The following is an 18,259-nucleotide window of genomic DNA, read 5'->3' on the forward strand; positions in this document are numbered from 1 at the left end:
ACCTAAGGGATACCAAGTTTTGACTGTACCTATTGCTAATTATCTACTTGTACTAAGACATTTACTTTGGTAATTACTTTTTGGTTGTGGTAATTACATACGTATATATAATTACATATGGCTGCTTGTTGATATGGAATTGCTCTACTTATTACTGTATGTTAAAAACAGGGTCATTCTTTTTTTTTTAAATAATATAATAATTATTACATTACTGTTGTAATTACAACATTGCCTGCTGTAAACGACATGTAATTGTCTTTTCTACAGTCATTAACTCTTCATTAAGAAGTAAGTTCTTTGTAATTACTGTGCTGTCAAATGAAGTGCCACCCAAATGCTCTTTAAGCACAACTTCACAGCTTTGCCCACAGCATATAAATTCATATCAACACACTTCATTCAGTTTAGAATTCAGTTCTTGCTCCAGTGAATTAATTCTGGCAAGAGGGGCAGCAATAAAGAGAAAAACCTGAGGAGACTAAAGTTGCACAACAGTGTTAGCTGAAGAGAAAAGACAACTGTTACCATGGCAAATAATCCAGAAATTCTTTGCTTTGCCATTTCCAGCCAATTACCCCGAACCTCTGTTTCATCTGGGTGGCAAAGGTTTTTGGCAGAAGATTTAGTCTCAGTTCTGATGAGTAATTCAGCACAAGTAACACATCTGAATTTAAAATTGTTAGTTGTTGCTATGTCTTTTTTCACTATAATTCCTGAATGTTACATTTATGTGTATCTCTACACATCTAAAAGATACTAAGCTACTCGCCCTCTGCCTCTGCTTGGCAAAGGAAAGCATATGTTTTCCCAATCCATTCACTGAACCGGTGAAATGATATGATTATCTGCCTGGTTGCTTGGCACTTCCAAGCAGTACAATGCCAGGCCACTGTATTACTTGTAAAGTTTTAAGAGACTGCCTTTTAAATGTCATTAACAATGTGGCAGTAATTTGTAATGGCAATGAGGGTGTGGTGTTCGGGTTAAGTATTGTCAGTCAATACAGCAGAGGTTCAGGTTTAGAGCGTGACTGGAGCCATCACATGTGAGGTATTACATTGTACATTTGTTAGCAGAAAGTAGTGTACATACAGTGGGTAGCAGTGGTGGTTTTTAAAGGCACTATATAGAGACATTTCACAATTTGGACACTCAAATGAGACGTTAATCAGTATATCTAACGCACTTATACAGCAAATACCATTCAGGGTCTTCATCATTCAGTCTAGTTTCCATTGCTGTATAGTGTGCTTTACAGTCAAATAAATAACTCAGAACTATAACACTGAGCAAATGTCAAACCAATAACAAAGGCAAACATTTTTTTCTACATTTCCTTGCAATGGTGATTGTTCATCAGAAGCTACTTTACCCCTTGCATGATAAGAGAGAACAATACAGCTCTGGTAGGTTCATCTAGAGAACCAGTATAGTGTGTGGGGTATTGTCAACTTCTTTATGAATGTTGTGTGGCAGACAGAGGACTCTAAAGAGAGCCGTAGTGTTGAAATTGAAACAAGCTGTGTCCTATTCAGCTGTCCCACGGAGACCAGCAGCAATTAAAGCACATTCACCAATAATGCTATTGGTGTGTTGTTGTTTTGCCACAAAGGAAATAAGAAAGCACAAAACTTGATGGAAATTAATTATTCATGGTGTCAACACTGCCCCCTTTCTATCTATCTATCTGTCTATCTATCTATCTATCTATCTATCTATCTTATCTATCTATCTATCTATCTATCTATCTATCTTCTATCTATCTATCTATCTATCTATCTATCTATCTATCTATCTATCTATCTATCTTTCTATCTATCTTTCCATCCATCCATCCATCCATCCATCCATCTGTGTGCAGTGGGGTGTTGAAGGTGTAGTTTAAATGGGTTTGACCATTGATATGAGAATTTAACCTTTAAACATATGCAGTATTTTAGTCAGCTCTTTATTGGGTGTCACTTTATTGACTGACCAGTAGTGTTTAGAGAATTGAACCATGTCAGGGCAGGTCATTTGAGTTCGATCTGAGAAGTGAGAGGAAAACACGTGTTATCTTACTGCCAGAGAGACTAGAAATCAGCTCGTCTATTAACAAGAGATAAGATGGGACAAGGATAAACAAGCTGGCATTGTCTTTTACGTGAACAGTTTTTATTGGTTAATAACAGGTCATTGTTGAGCCCATTGAGATTGTGAATATGATCAGGATCTGTACATACTACATAAAGCTAACTTCATGTCAGTCTAGTTTCATCTGTGAAGCCAAAACAGACGACCTGCTTTTAAGACAAATATCCAATTATACAGTGCAGTAACAACTCCCCTGGGATGGCAGCTGTGAATATGCCCTGATGGTGACTCCCACAACCTGCCGTCTGTTATACTGGGGAAATAACCTTAAATGCTACAGGCTGGACCCCAGCTGGTCATAAGGCAACATTAAGGCAACCGTCTCCTAAAAGTGGTTGATGACAGCAACATGGTTTAATGAGTTCTTTATATGAGAGAGCATTTTCAAGGTGGAAAGTGAAGAGTGTGCATTATTTACTGTGGAGATGTCCAGATGCTACTCCCCAAGGAGCAATAGGTGTAGCAGTGTTCAGTTCCCAAAGCTTAATCACACCAATCCTAAATTAATTGGACTACAATTTATAGTTTATCATTGCTTCGTAAGAAAAGCACCTATAACACATTTGGTTCCAGGGTTCACATTAATTGGCAACCCAGGGCAAAAGTTATGTCTGCTTCTTAATGAAGTAATTAGCTAAAGCCATTGCATCAAAGGCTTGCACTGATTGCAAATTTGACTTTGTCTGGTCACTGGGTCCTTACACTTGCTGCGATTCATTTATCATTTTGGTGGATGTCCTCTGCCAAAAAGTGTGCCAAGACATTACTACTATAATTTGAAACACGTTAACACCCTTTTGTAAAACTGACATCAATCAAAGATAGATGGGCAAAGCCACTAAGAGTCCCAGCAGAAAATGTTTCTCTTCATAGAGGCAGTAAAGGGGAAAATGAAATGTTGGGAAAGATTTTTTCATTCTAATTTTACCATTTTTGACTATATGAAGTGACGGGAGAGGAAATTATCTGAAGACAAAACGGCTCATAGAGAAAGTTTCCAGGGCTCAATTTTATCACTTTTTCTTATATGCTCTTTCCTTCATCACTGCTTTATCACCTCACGTCTTCATCACTGTGCAGAAAAGTAGCTATACTAAATACACAGTGTACTGCAGCTTATTGTATATCATCGCAGCAAGTATACTTATAAAACTGTTCAAATATCAGCTAGAGCTCAGGCGCACACTGCATTATACATGGGATCTTGTTTATTAACACCCTATATTATGGTGACGGTGGAGGACTAATGGCCACCATGATGAAGATTTCTTTTTTTATTGTGCTGTTAATTCTGCTCACAGCCAGTGCCATGGTGGCCTTTCACGTCTTCACACTCCTCTGTTCTCACCTGAGACAAAATCATACAAGCATTAATTCAAAACCACAGGAATCAATGTGACATTTCCGCTAGCACATTTAGACTTCCTAAGACACAAATACACCAGATAGATCAGATCAAGAAATCCATCTGATGCATCTGGGCTCTCTGTGTTGTTTCTTTACAGGACTTCAGTGTAAAAAAAAAAAAACTACTACTTTTATTTTAAATCTTTTTGAAGAAAAGAAAAGAAGGTGCAATATTATGTGATGCTAATAAAATCAATCACGTCAGCTGATTCATTTCTGCTTTAATGTATGAGTTTCTGATTTCAGCATTCACAGAGGACATTTTCTTTTTTCTTTCTGGAAACAAACAGAAGGATGTAAAGCTGAGTTTTCTGGCCCCAGAGCAGTTCTGTTTACATTTTTTCCACCATGCTTCACATGTGTATGACATGGAATGAGTAATTATTGATTCCTATAAATCATCAGTGTCGCAAACTCCCATCCTCACTGCTCATTTTTTTAATTTCATCTCTCTTCGCCCATCCCCCAATTTAAAGGTTGAGGCATTAAGGGCTGACAACCGCTGACCTTTCCCACTGCATGCATCTATTATCCAACAGGACTAATCATGCTTTTCTTGTGCCTTAGATAGATGTTAGAAGACAGAGGGATGTGATGTGGAGAAATGTCAAGGTCTTGCCGTGTTCACATTTTGTCTGAGATTGGAATATGGTGTTACAGATCCTTTGGATCAACTGAGAATTTAGTCCTGTATGAAATAGGGTGCTAATTTCCGAAATCTTTGAAAGGCCAAATGGAACTGAGGAAATATAAATGATGCTAAACACAACATGGCAAGCATGCCCATTAATTAGATATAGTATCACATGCATAAAGCATCAGATTCACAACCTTTGTTGCATAACAAATCTACTCTGCTGTTTGGTATAATGGATTTTCTGTATTTACCAAAGAAAGGCAGCCCAAATATACACATATGTATGTTCTACTGGAAAGAAACATAACACGAACACCTTGATGCATTTCTGATACTGCAGCTACTGAATCTCACATTGTGCTGCAGAGTTTAATGTCTTGAAAATGGGCCTGGTTTCGGCTGTGTCGTTTGGGTTTCACTGGCCATTGAACTGTAAGTTGAAGAGAGAGCAGCAATTGCTGTCTGAGTCAAGGCACTTTGTCATGGGTGCCACACAGTGTAAATTGATGCCACCGTTTGACAGAAACTACTGGGCACTCAAATCTCGCTCCGCTGTGGTAGTTAGATGTCTGTGGCTCTGCTAACGATATACAGTGTGAGCCTGTATATTTTAGGCATTTCCTGATCATTCTGGCTCAAAATAGTGATGCATCTGTTACAGACCTGGTTTAGACAGCGACCGATGTTGTGCCACCAATAAGTATACCATTCTTTACAGTACAGGTGGTTAAACATTTCAATTCTCTTGAAACCATTTTTAAATAGCTTCTGTTGCAGAGGGACTGTGGAATGTACAGATAGATTAAAAGAAACAACCCAGAGGTCCATTTTCATAATTATGTTTTGGTGCCAAGCCCGACTGCTTGGCTAGCACTCTTAGAAAAGGAGGGCGAGAGGGAGAGAGAGAGAAAGCAAAGCGAAATCAATACTTCAGTTGAAACAGCCCAAGCCGCATTTTTTTTTTTTTTTTTTTTGTTTTTTTTTTTTTTTTTTTTTTTTTTTTTTTTTTTTTTTTTTTAGGGGGGGTGGGGGTGGGGAACTGTGAGAGAGGCAGTCTGGTCCCTGTGGCTACAGTGCCAGCTTGAGAAAAAGGCAAAAGATATTGTAAGATGAACAAACTACAATGCTTCCTACCTGGGAGACACAACTTTTTGACTGTATAGGTGGTACAGACCACCACCACCACCCCCCGCGACAGAGTGCTCATAGCAAGATGAGGAGAAATCCGTCTAGCGAGCCTTTGCTCCTCAAGACTGGGGCACAGCAAAGCAGCAAGACACTGAGGCCAATAGGAAGTGTGAATAGTTGCTCTCTGCCTGAGGGAAAGTGAGTCAGCCATTTGTTCCCTGCTCCCTTCCTTCTTTAATGCCCTGTCATTTACAGCAATGTGAACAAGATAATCCAATATCTAGGACTCTAAATTGAAGCTGTAAGGCGCTCATCTGCAGCACGTGTAGACACACACACACACACACACATATATACACTCACGTGCACACATATAGTATATCCTTGTCCCAAGTCAGTTCTGTCCAGCTAACTTTATGATTTGTTTATATTGCTTTCAATTACCTCTGTGTGTCCCTTGTTGAGCTCAATAAAATTTTATATTGTGGATATTATTCTCCAGGTGCCCATCCTCTCTTTCTATGGCCTTCTTCATTTAGGCATTCATATTCCAATGTAAATAATTCATATTTTGAAGCTTCTGTGTATGTGGTCACTGAAAGAATTAACTAGTCCTTGACATTTAGCACCATAAAGGGGTGAACAAGCAAAATTCAGACTGCTGCAAACAGATTGCCAGCATCTTCTTCTGTATTACATCAGGTTCCTCCCCTTACTTTCTGGTGGTGTGTGTGTGTGTGTGTGTGTGTGTGTGTGTGTGTGTGTGTGTGTATGTGTATGTATGCGTACGCGTACGTCTGTGGCCATGTGCATATGTCTGTTCTTGTCTGTAGTGTGTTGTCATCGACCCCTGCTGTTGTCTCATGTATGATTCTAACTTCTCCCTGCTAGCAGTGCTGCTTCTCCTCCGCAGCAACCTGCAGCAAATTATCATATTCATCAAGAAGCTGGAAAAACCCAAACCTCAGCTGCAGCACCAGAGAAACGACCACTGTAAATCACTCTGTCTCTGTCAGCCTGTCATGCAAGCTCAGTCATGGTTTTCAAGGAGACCATGATGTGATTGTGAAGGCTATTCACTTTTCTGTTTTGATTCAAAATACAAGAAAAAGAAAAGCAAGAAAAAAAAGTGTTCACTGATTTTTTTTTCTTGCTTTTGCTTGTTAAAAGTGTAAACTGTATTGTTTTAAATCTTTGATCTACTTCTATACTTTAGATTACTTCTGCGTGAACTAGTAGTAGTGAGACATTGTTTTCAAAATAGTAGCTATGTTAATTATTACAACTGCAAAGCGGAAAAGCAGACAAACACAAAGAAAAAAAAACATCATTATTTATGATTCCAGATTTGGGAGGTAAAATTAGGTATAGCCAATCAGATTCAGGCCTATTGTGCAAGATTTTAAATGTAGATGGAAGCAAAAGAAAAGTTACATCAAAATAAAAAAGGAAATAAAGCAAACCATTTAAAACCTCAATCTGGAGTAACACATTTCCCCCTTACTTGCTGCATATTTTCATGAAGTTCAATTTTTTTGTGAAATTAGGACTCGTGGAAGATGTTTTTTACATACTTCAAAGTAACAGAGATACCAGCAGCAAGATATGCAGGTTGAGTGGAGATCCTAACATGCAGCCATTTCTTATAAAAGATCTGAAGGTCAATATTGCAAGTGCTTCACAGAAGCCTCCGACTTGCTCTAAGAAAACAGAAGCCTGAGAGATTATTTTGGGAACCTGGAGATTACAGTGTTTATCTAGATGAATTGAATTTATATTGAACACCAGTGTTTTGTCAGCCGAGCTGGGTTCAGAGCTTTATAATTGTTTTTTATTTAGCTTTGAATTTTAAATTTTAGTTCCAGTCTTAATTTATGTTGGTTTTCACTGACACATTTTCTAGTAAAGTTTTTCATTTCGATTGAAGTTTTAGTTTTAGCAGCATTGTCAAATCACTCCTAATGTATGATGAAAGAGAATTTCTAAATGTTTGTTTTCCTTTTTTTTTTCTTTTCTTTTTTTTTTTTTTTAAATCTTTGATCTGCAGAGTTGATCTACACACTTCACATGCTGCAGATAGTGTTGATCATAAAATGAAAACACCAAAGTGTAAATACAAAGTCTGACTCTGCATGCAGTGAACACAAACTAGAGGACAGAGGCTGAAGCCAGCAGCACTCTATTAAAAGTAGTGCTGTCAAAAAGCAAGCTTAATCATCTAACACACTGAGGAGGAGCATTAAACACATTACAGGGTAATTAATGTGGGAGTCATTTTTCAGTGGAAGAAAGTCATGGCATGTAACTATAATCAGTGTACTACAGAGTGGACTGTGTCATCTCCTGACTTCCACCGTAACCCCACCAGTACATCCCCACCTCAGTCATACGTGCCTCTACATGTTCCTGGTGTAAAGGTTTTGTCAAAGGTTTTGATGTGTACAATCGCTGGAGCTGACCTAGAAGCATTTTTGTTAAGGATTCATTCACCATATGGAACTGGGTCACTGAACTTCCATGCTGCTATCAGAGTCCCTCTGTGGATGTCTTAACATGATTTTTTTTAAAACACCATAGCCACTTACAGTTTCGCAGCACAGAATATAAGAAAACCCTGGGTGTACTTGGAATAAAAAAAGAAAATTAAAGCAGTGAAAAAAAACATTGGCTGGGATGTACAATAGTAAACCTGTGTTTCAATTACAAGGCATTTATATATTTCAATTCCATATGAAGGTGACCTAACAATTCTTCTTTTTTCTTCTTATTAATCAGTATTGTGATCTTTCTTGTACTGTATATCCTCCTATTCACATGAACCTATTCACAATCCCACTTATTTTTAATCCTCTTTGCATTCCTCATTGTGCACTAGTTGGTGAACACTTTACTATTTTGGGCTATTATTATGCAGCTACTTTTATCTCAAAGATTTGGGCATTAGAAGTAATGAGAGACACTCTGTGTGTGTGCGTGTGTGCGTGTGTGCGTGCGGGTGTGCGTGTGTGCGTGTGTGCGTGTGTGTGTGTGTGTGTGTGTGTGTTTGTGTGTGTGTGGTTGCCTTTCTGCCAGTGACTGCTTTTGTATGCATGTAGTTGACGAACCAGGGTTTTACGGGGAAACAGTGTGTGTGGAGGAGTGGAGGACTGAATCCCAGTCAGCCACATATTAGTGGATCTGTCACTTAGTAAACAGTGACTTAAACTCATTTCCATTCTGAGTTAGGAAGTGTAGAGAGAACTCCTAAGTGCATCAGAGTCACTCGCAATTTAGGTCCACTTTGTCTCTCAGGCGAGGGGGGGGTGGGGGGTAGTAGCACAGGGAGCAATTAAACAGTAATCTGTAATCAAAATGACTCACAAAGCTATTTCCTAATTTCAGATCACGTTGTAAACTCACCATATGAGAAAAAAAGAGTAGCCTGTTTGATTGTCTTCTACAGGTAATGACGTTAAATTTGTTGTTTTGAAAGTTATATATCCAGCAATCAAGAGCTGCCCTCATCTCTGTAACAAGATCTAAGTGTAGGACATTATCATGGTGAACATGCATCAAAATCTATTGCTTTTGTTCTTGTTATTTAACACTTTTTTTTTTTGTTTAATATGCTGCAAGGTCTGGCATGCCTTTTGATGTTGTTGAGAGCCCGGTGGGCATTCTTCCTGAGGCAATACGCTCTTCACTCCTTAATAGGGATTGATTTTCAAAGGCGTGGTTCTTAGTCAGCCGCAGCAAGTCGTCAGCTCCTGCTGCTTGATATCCCCTGTAGACCTGAACCTCACACAACCTTGACATCTGGTGTTACCTAATGTCATGCACCTTAACCTGTTTCTGTCACCTCCAGTCCATGCATTGAATGTACAGGTGTCACCACTGGGAGCTGACAGCTCATGACTGAAACAAATAGTAGTACTCCGGTGAGGGCAGGCCTGTAATTGTTTCACAGTCTGCATACTGTATTCCCCTGTTACGTGTTCTGCTCCATCTATGTTGACAGACTGATTTATTCACTGTGTGTGTGTGTGTGTGTGTGTGTGTGTGTGTGTGTGTGTGTGTGTGTGTGTGTGTGTGTTTGCCTTTCTGCCAGTGACTGCTTTTGTATGCATATAGTTGACGAATCTGGGTTTTACAGGGAGACAGTGTGTGTGGAGGAGTGTCAGTGCTCATGTGTGTGCATATGTGGTAGAGAGGCAAAAAGAGCAGTGAAAGATTGTGGTGGTTTTGTGCATTTGAAAAGGATAAAAGATAGTCCTTGACCCATGTCAATAAACCCCTTGTTAACACCATCCCCGCAACAAGTAAACATCCAGATGATAGTCGTTTAATAGAAAAAAGTGCTTCCATCTTATATCACATAGAGTGTCAACCCACTGATTGCTTCTTCCACAGCCACTCTTCTCCTTTTTCAGGTCCGCTCCCTGCTTCTACCTCAGGCGAAGCTGTTGTGCCCAGCTTCTTGGCTGACACCAGCTCTATTAGTTGCTCTTGAGAGTCAGTAACTGGAAGGGTGATTTGTGTGGTGTAGCTGCTGAAAATGGCTGTGGAGACAGCATGGTTTAAGGGGGCACTGACTGTCCTGAGTGAAGCAAGGACAGTCTTCTTCTGGCTCAGCTTTCTAGTTCTTTGGCACACTCTCTCATTGAAAAGTTTCCACTCCATCAAGAACAATCAAAGATTTTTTTTTTTTTTTAAAGAAAGAAAGAAAAAAAGTAATTTGTCAAAAAGTTTTCGGCATTACATACGGTGGTGCAACAAAGAGGAGATTCATGAGATTACGTAGAGATGAAATGCATTGTACGCAGACCCTGCTAAATAGCAATAAAGAGAGAGTGTGTAGATGTTATTAAATGTATTACCATCATCAGTGCTTCCTGATGATAGATTTTAGGGTCTCAGTAACAACCCCCTGCCTAAAAAATGGGAGAAAATGACACTATCAGATCTATTTTCAGTTACTCAGCTCCATTTAGGTGATTTAGATAGCATACATGAGAATGCCCATCTCTCCAACTGCAGTGGAAACCTTCATCAAATTAGAATTGAAGTGATTATCCAGGGCAGAGCAAAAGGACAAAATCGATAGTTCTTTGTTCAAGGCTAAAATGAAGAATGGGCATTCAGCAGGGCTTTCTCTCTATTGCTCCCTTTCTATCTCTCTCTCTCTCACACACACACACACACACACACATACACACACACACGGGCGTGCACGCTCACACACACGCTTCTTTGAATTGCATATTCTGTTCCAACATCCTTGACCGTATCAGCATTAGGCTTGTGTGGTATAGTCTCAAACCTTCTGTCTTGGTTTTTACTCTTCCCCTCTTTGGGAAAAAAAACAAAACCTCAAAGGAGAAGCACTTCCTTAGATAATTGCAATTAGTAGTTTTGGCTGGATGTTGCAGCATTGGCCCTGGCCCAGCTCTGTGTGTTGGGTAAGAGGGAGTGGGAGTGTGTCTGTTGGGCATGTTTCCAGCCTCCAGAAAGCCCTCTGCCCCTTCGCCACACATGAGCCCACTGCAGCAGTCAGAGGGCCACTGAGGGCCTGAGCAGAACCAGAGAAAGGAAACTAAGTAAGTGAATAAAGACTGAGGCAGGAGACTTGCTTTCTGCCGGTCAGGTACTGCAATTATACTGTAATAGGAAAAACACCGAAATGGAAAATTGAAAGCCTGTTACTTGCAGCAAATGGCACATAAAAGCTTTGTTATTCAAGTAAATTTTCAGTGAGATTTCAGCTTAAGTCCACAAACTCAAACCAAGATGCATTAGCGCAGAGATGACAATGAACGTTCTACAAGGGATGGATAGGTCCATCCACCATGTCACCATATAATAATGTGTGCACAGTAGAGGAGAGGCAAGACAAGAGAGTTTCTATTTGCTACATACAATAGCAAGTGGTGAGAAACCAAGAAAAAAACAAAGCAGGATTATTCCACCAGCTTTAGTGCATTAAAATAAAAAGGAAATATAATTGGATTTTAAACAATAATGGCCGAAATTGGCCCACCCTTTTTTCTTTACTGGAAGTATTTTGTAAAAAACAACTACACAGCATTCATGTCAAATTTACTTTGCAAGGATAAGAGGAAAATTGCAAATATGTCACAATATAATAAAGGTTCTGGTAAATTCTCTGTATAGTTTACAATAATGTAAAACAGTAAGTGAATGAAGGGGACTTAAATTATGCTTGAATTCACCTTTAAATCATGCTTTGTGTTTGTTTTTTCAAACAAGTCTTCTGTGAGCAGCCACTCATGTTCAATCACACTGTTTCTCTCTGGTACACACACACACACACACACACACACACACACACACACACACACACACACACACTTTAAACACATACACACACTGCTTCACATAAAGGACTGCAATCCATCAATGTGCTCATTGCTGTCATGAGTAAAGAGATGGAGCTCTAAGCAAGAGTCCTCTAACACAAATTTGATTTACCTCAATTTGCCTCAAACAGTGACATGTGAGCACCAGAAGTGCTAATACAGACTGGCACCTTTTGCTGCCAACAGGCATGTGTCTGTTTAGCTCAGTTTCAAAGGCTGGCCTCATGCTGAAATCTGATTTACTTAAGGACGGTATTAGATTATATAGAGTTTGAAGTTATGAAAATTAACTGTGCAATATAGTGATACTGTGGAGAAATATGATGACTTCACATGGGAAAACAGAAGATTGTGTGTGTGTGTGTGTGTGTGTGTGTGTGTGTGTGTGTGTGTGTGTGTGTGTGTGTGTGTGTGTGTGTGTGTGTCTCATAAATAAATTGTGAGACATGGTTGTGATGGTTTGAAATACTGTATAGCAGCTCTAATGCTTTTCACTTTTTTAATTATTCAGCCAGTGTTCACTGCTGACAGAAACCAACTCATGCAATCTTCAAATGTCATCAATCAAGTATAATTTGTTTTTTAAAAATGTGCCGTGGACAGACGCATTTTCTAAGATATTAGTGCAGCTCTGTACCAAAAATGATCCTGACATTCTGTTGAAAAATGGACTGGGAAAAGCTACTGTATGTGTCTCCCATGAAGGAGTCATGTTGGAAACATGTTTTCAATAAACCATACCTTGATGTAAAGATGAAAATAAATCAAAAACAGAGTTGTTTCATACATACATAAAAACCATCTGGCACCTTAATTATACAATCAAGTACCTCTTTACACTACCAAGACCCATAATGGTTCAGGCATGGTAGTCATGCATCAGAGCCATGCTGGAAATGTCAACTTAATGACTTTAGCTTTCTGTATATATATTGTGTGAACCTGCCCATTTTAGATCTGAATGAATCCAATTACCTTGCTGCTGCTGAGCGCGATATTCCAACCTGTGCCATGTCACTTTGCCGTGTCGCGACCATTCTTGACACACATACCCTCTGGAGTACTGTAACTGCAATCATTAAGGGTCTGTACCATCAGTTTAAAAAAAAGCTGCGACACATAATCTATTGGACATTTAAAACATCTATGTCATGTACCTCTCATTTACAAATTTAGCTACACCGACTTTCCAGCGCAAAAATGAAAGAGCCACAATGGTTTTCTAAGGCTACATTCACATATATGTTTTAGTGTTAAAACTTTGGGTATGTTTATACCTGGCATTCCATCTACTCCGGAGTTTTCAAGTCCCTACAATGGGGCGTTGTGGTCTGGATGAGACTTTTGCAAACAATGACACAGACATTTGCCTCCTGATTGGGTCAGTCACGACTACCAGTGGTGAATGCAACATGGTTAACAAATTACAAGCAATGCTGACCTTGTTGTCTTTGCTAGCAGCTGTTGCACAGTTAAATTCTGCATTTTATCATGCTACAGCTGTCTTCGCTGTCCCTTGATCAAGGTCTCTTTATTTTAAAAAACTGTTTTAATATAAAAAACATATTCATGTGGAGGTAGCCTAAGTCAAATGTTTAAATTCCCTTTCCTGTGCATAAAAATACAGAAAGCATGCAATGTACTGTATCTACTGTAAGTGTAGTATCTATGTAGCCCGTCTATACTCCACACATTGAAGGACAGGTTAATAATATTTCACATTCATCTTAAAACAACACTTACACACTCAGATGGACAATGAAACTGTTTCCGCTGTAATGCTCCATACTGGCTGTGATCTTGTCCTAGTACAATTCTAATATAATTGATAAAGAATAAAATCCACAGTACTCGTCCTGTGAAAAAATGCATTATAACCTTAAACTGGAGGTAATATAAGCCTTCAGCTGTCAGATCAAGTGGGTATCTACCAAAGTTCCAGTCTTTTCATTATAAAATCCCAACCTTGTCATACAACAGAGAATATTATACTAAAAGGAATGTAGCTTTCGTAGATACTCACTTGATTTGATTTCAGACTGCTGGCTTCTGATTCCCTGCGACTAAATTTTTGAAAGCATTTTTGCTCAGAATCCCGACTGTTGATTTTCTCCCCATCACTTTCATTAGTACTGGATTAGCAAGAGATCTCTTTACAGAGGGAACACAAGGAACAATTGTAATTGCCAAAAACTGTTTCAACGTGCATATGAACAGGTGAACATTGTTGTAAGACAGACCTGAAAAAAATGTCAACCTATTGTTTTCGGTGTCGAGTCAGCGTGACGAGAGAACATTTTGTTGCTCATGACCTTCAGTTAAAAAGCATTCAGCTTGTTATAAGCATTGTGTCCTTGTTTTGGTTTCTTTATTCAGGTGGCCAACCTCGCTTGCTCCATCTCCAACAATGAAGAGGGTGTGAAGTTGGTTCGTATGGCTGCCACCCAAATTGACAGCCTATGTCCACAGGTGAGGACTTAAAAATCACTTTCATCCCATAATAAAGCACTTTTTACACAAGCATTATTAACTCTCCTTTTCAGCACAAAGCAGTATCTTTAGAGACCTTTTAGAAAATAGAATAGCTAGAAATGACAGAGGAAGAATCATAGTTGGTAGACTGGGTGGAAAAGCTATGAGTAATGTGTAGGAGGACCTTGTAGTGCTTTTTCTCTGGATGCAAGCAAAGGAGCATGTTAAAATCGATCCATTTTTTCCACAGTTAACGTCAGGCCTTATCCACAGAGGACCCAACATAGTAATGGAGAAGAGAAATGGAGGAGGGAGGCTGAATTTAAGATTCAGGAACTAATGTGCAGGCCCCACTACGCACACCTGCTGAGACCCACTTACTTAAAAACCTGGGCAGGAACCATCTCCTGATACCTCTTGGCAATGCTCAACACAGACAGATTGAAAAACATAATAGACACAGACTTTGTGACTGGGGAAGAAGGAACAAAGAGGAGGTGTAACAAAGAGAAATATTTCCGGGGGAGCCCCAGTAGCTCACCTGATAGAGCGTGCACCACATAGCAAGGCTTAGTCACAGCCGGGGCCTGGGCCCTTTGTTGCATGTCTCTTCCCTCACCCTCACCCCTACCCCCACCTTTCCTCTCTCTCTCTCTCTCTCTCTCTCTCTCTCTCTCTCTCTACTATGTCTGTCAAATAAAGTAAAAATGCCAAAGAAAATAATCTTTAAAAAAAAGAGTGAGAGACAGATTTCCAGCTGCTCTAAGTACACCTAACAACAGCTCCTTCACTCATGCAAACACACACACACATACAACAACAGCCTCGGCAGCTACCATGTCCAGATCATAGTGTCTCCTTTGCTGCGTACAGATTAAAATAACTAAGACAAAATCTATGAAGCAAGAATTGATGAAGAACAGGGAGAAAAATCTCACATACTTCATACACATACTTGAAGTACACATGCCAGCTGCCAATACTGTACAAGTACAAGTCGTTGTTCTGAAGAGTCTCAGCAGGATGTTGCTCATCTAAAAAAAGACCTATGTTTAAGAGATGTATTTTATTTCCATCATTTAAAAATCTTGGAAGTGTTGATCTGTGTTCTATCCGACACAGATCAGACTCAAAATACTTGCTGTTTTTTTTTTTTTAAAGATAACCTAGCTCCCTTCAAACTGTAAAAAAAATATAAAAAATACTTCATCCTTCTAATACATCCATGGGTCCTCTGGCCAACACACAGTTGTTATTTTTTAAAACAATAAATTTTACTGATCATGCATTTAAAGGATAAGTGTGGTAATATTCTAGATTTTTCTTATGTCTTAGCACAGGTGGTATTGGTAAAATGTTTTGTTGTCAAGTCTAGAAGATTTACTCACGACAAAGCCTTTCAGTTGTACTTGCTACAGTCAACAGCATAAACTGTGTACATTGATGGCCGACAACAAGACAGGATGTCGGCCCAGTGAGCACAGACTGAAACCAAATCCAAATATAGTGGCTTCAGAAACTATTCAGACCCTGTCACTTTTTCACATTTTTTGTGTTGTAGATTTAGTTATAAATGTTTAAAACAATCTACATTAAATAACCTAAGACATGTTTTAGACATTTTTGTAAATTTATTAAAAATCAAAAACTGAAATGTAACATTTATAAAAGTGTTCAGACCCTTCGCTGTGGTACTCCACGTTGTGGTCAGGTGTAGCCTGTTTGCTTTGCCGGTGGCTTTAATTATCCTTGAGATGGGTCTAGAACTTGACTCGCAGAAGTCCATCAGTGGACCTCAGGAACCACCAGGACTCTGAGCAGTATAACTGGACAACAGGATCCTTGGTCAGGGAGGAGACCAAGAATCTAATGTCAATCTAACAGAGCTACAGAGGCTCCATAAATCAGGCCTTTATGGTAGAATGGCTAGTCAGAATCCACTTTGAGTAAAAGGTATATGACAACCTGCTCTGAGTTAGCCAGCTGGCATTTAAAGGACTCTGAGAGCACAAAGAGACAGATTCTCTGGTCTAATGAAACAGAATTTGAAGTATTTGGGCAGAACTTCATCATTACCATTCTTATAGTAAAGCAACATCAGCCTGAGGAGGGGGGCTTCTCAGCAGCAGGTACAGGGAGACGTCAGAATTGAGGGAAGGATGAATGCAGCCAAAGCCGAGACTTAAATCCCATAAAACATCTGTGTAGAGACCTAAAGATGGCCGTTCACACACGCTTCCCATTCAGTCCACAGAGCTTGAGAGGATCTGCCAGGAAGAATGGGAAAAACTGCCCAAATCCAGGTGTGCAAAGCTTGCATGACTTACCCAAGAAGACTAGAAGCTGTAACTGCTTCTAAAGAGGCATCTACAAAGTATTGAATTAAGGAGCAAAAAAAATGTCATCATGGGTTATTTACAAAAATGAAAAAATAATTTATATCGTCAAATCTACAACACAAAGTGTGCAAAAAGTGAAGGGGTCTGAATACTCTCTGAAGCCACTGTACTTCAGGGATGAGAGTTATCATTCATTGCCTATCATGCTCTAAGCAAAAGGTTTACGTGCTGTGAGCCGTTCTCATAACTCTACTCTTCTCCAGGAATCTGCCCCCTGACATGCTCATGTTAGATAAGACCCACCCTCTTGAAGCCTGACAGCCAATCAAAATGACAAATTACCATCTGTGATTGTGACATTTAATGTCAATAAATCCCATGGAAAAACCAACACCAGCAATGAATTGATCCTATTAACAAGTATCCCTGTGAAGTCAAAGCCTGATGTAGCTTATTCTTCCCTGCCATAGAGCTCCATTCCTGTCTATTAACTTTTGAAAACACAGTTGGGGGTTATGAACCTTCATTAAGATGAAAATGGGCTCTTTAATTTAGTTTGAGTCAATCCCACAAATTTAGTCTTGCTCCCATAAAAACTCATTAGAACATCAGCATATTTATGCCCCAAAAAACAGTCCCCAACAAATGCCCCTTTTAGTCCTGTTTGAGAAACCTTTGCTAAAACCTACAATAAAAAATAAAAGCAATATACATGTGGCCTGTTTTTAAAGATTCTTCAAACATCTTCATTGGGAAAGAACGGGAGATGTGAAAGATGGACAAATACATGATTATCATTGGTTTTGACAATAATAAGAATCCCAGCAGGCATGCAGCTGGCCATCCACGTCATTAGATGTTTATATTTGGTTAAATGTGGGTTGTGATGTCAAAATTCAATGTCAGGACAGCATCAGTTTGAACACTGATGACAGTTGATGTTGATATTTTGTTGGTTTCAAGTTGTGTTGTTAAGTAACCATGCCAACATCATGTTGACAAAGAATAGCAAAATTCTAGTTGTGAGGTATGGTGACTAAAATCCAATGTCTCATTGATCTGCCTGATATTAGAGTCATTAGAGTCCAACGTCTTTCTGACGTTGCATTGATGTGCTGTGCCTGTTGGGATATCATTTTTGACATACCTCATGTTGAAAAGTTATACAAATGTGTTTTGCTCACAAATGTGTAAATTGAATCTAGTAACTCAATGACTTAACGCTGTTAACCCTTCTTACATGCCAGGTTATCAACGCTGCACTCACTCTGGCCGCCCGTCCCCAAAGCAAGGTGGCCCAGGACAACATGGATGTTTTCAAGGATCAGTGGGAGAAGCAGGTGCGCATCCTCACCGAGGCTGTGGATGACATCACCTCTGTGGATGACTTCCTTTCTGTGTCAGGTATGAGGCAATACAGAACAAATTGTTCATAGAAAGAAATGAGCCACATGCTCCTAATTTTCACTCACTCACTGGTCGCTTCAAACAGCAAGTTCAGGAGATTTCCCTGTGGTGGCTCAATGTGAAAAACAAAATCACAATTTGGATGAAAACAAATAAGAAGTCGAAAAATAAAAAAAATAATAGAGCAAATCAGAGAAAAACAGCAATTCAACAGTGAAGTCAGGAAGCAAATGACTGTTTGTTTTGCATAAATTGTGGTTTGTTCAGTTCTGTCTGTTTGCATTTTGTTTTATGTATTTTCCCATAACCCATTCATTCATTTGATATTGATATGTTTGGTATTTGAGTTTGGAGTTTTTCGTTTAACTTCTTAAAAA

The 18,259-nt window shown here is 39.3% G+C and overlaps 1 protein-coding gene across 3 annotated transcripts in view; it reads left to right on the forward strand.

The window, feature by feature from the left end:
• The window catches only part of ctnna2 (catenin alpha 2), a 314,274-nt gene that overhangs the window by 263,594 nt on the left and 32,421 nt on the right, over window positions 1-18,259 (forward strand). For all 3 annotated transcript variants that reach the window (XM_022758453.1, XM_022758454.1, XM_022758455.1), the window contains 2 exons: window positions 14,041-14,133; window positions 17,723-17,879. In XM_022758453.1, coding sequence (XP_022614174.1) covers window positions 14,041-14,133; window positions 17,723-17,879 — 250 coding nt within the window. The remainder of the gene's footprint in view (window positions 1-14,040; window positions 14,134-17,722; window positions 17,880-18,259) is intronic.

This window comes from Seriola dumerili, unplaced genomic scaffold (genome assembly GCF_002260705.1).
Source record: "Seriola dumerili isolate Sdu_G_001 unplaced genomic scaffold, Sdu_1.0 BDQW01000301.1, whole genome shotgun sequence".
NCBI classification, from domain to species: Eukaryota; Metazoa; Chordata; class Actinopteri; order Carangiformes; family Carangidae; genus Seriola; species Seriola dumerili.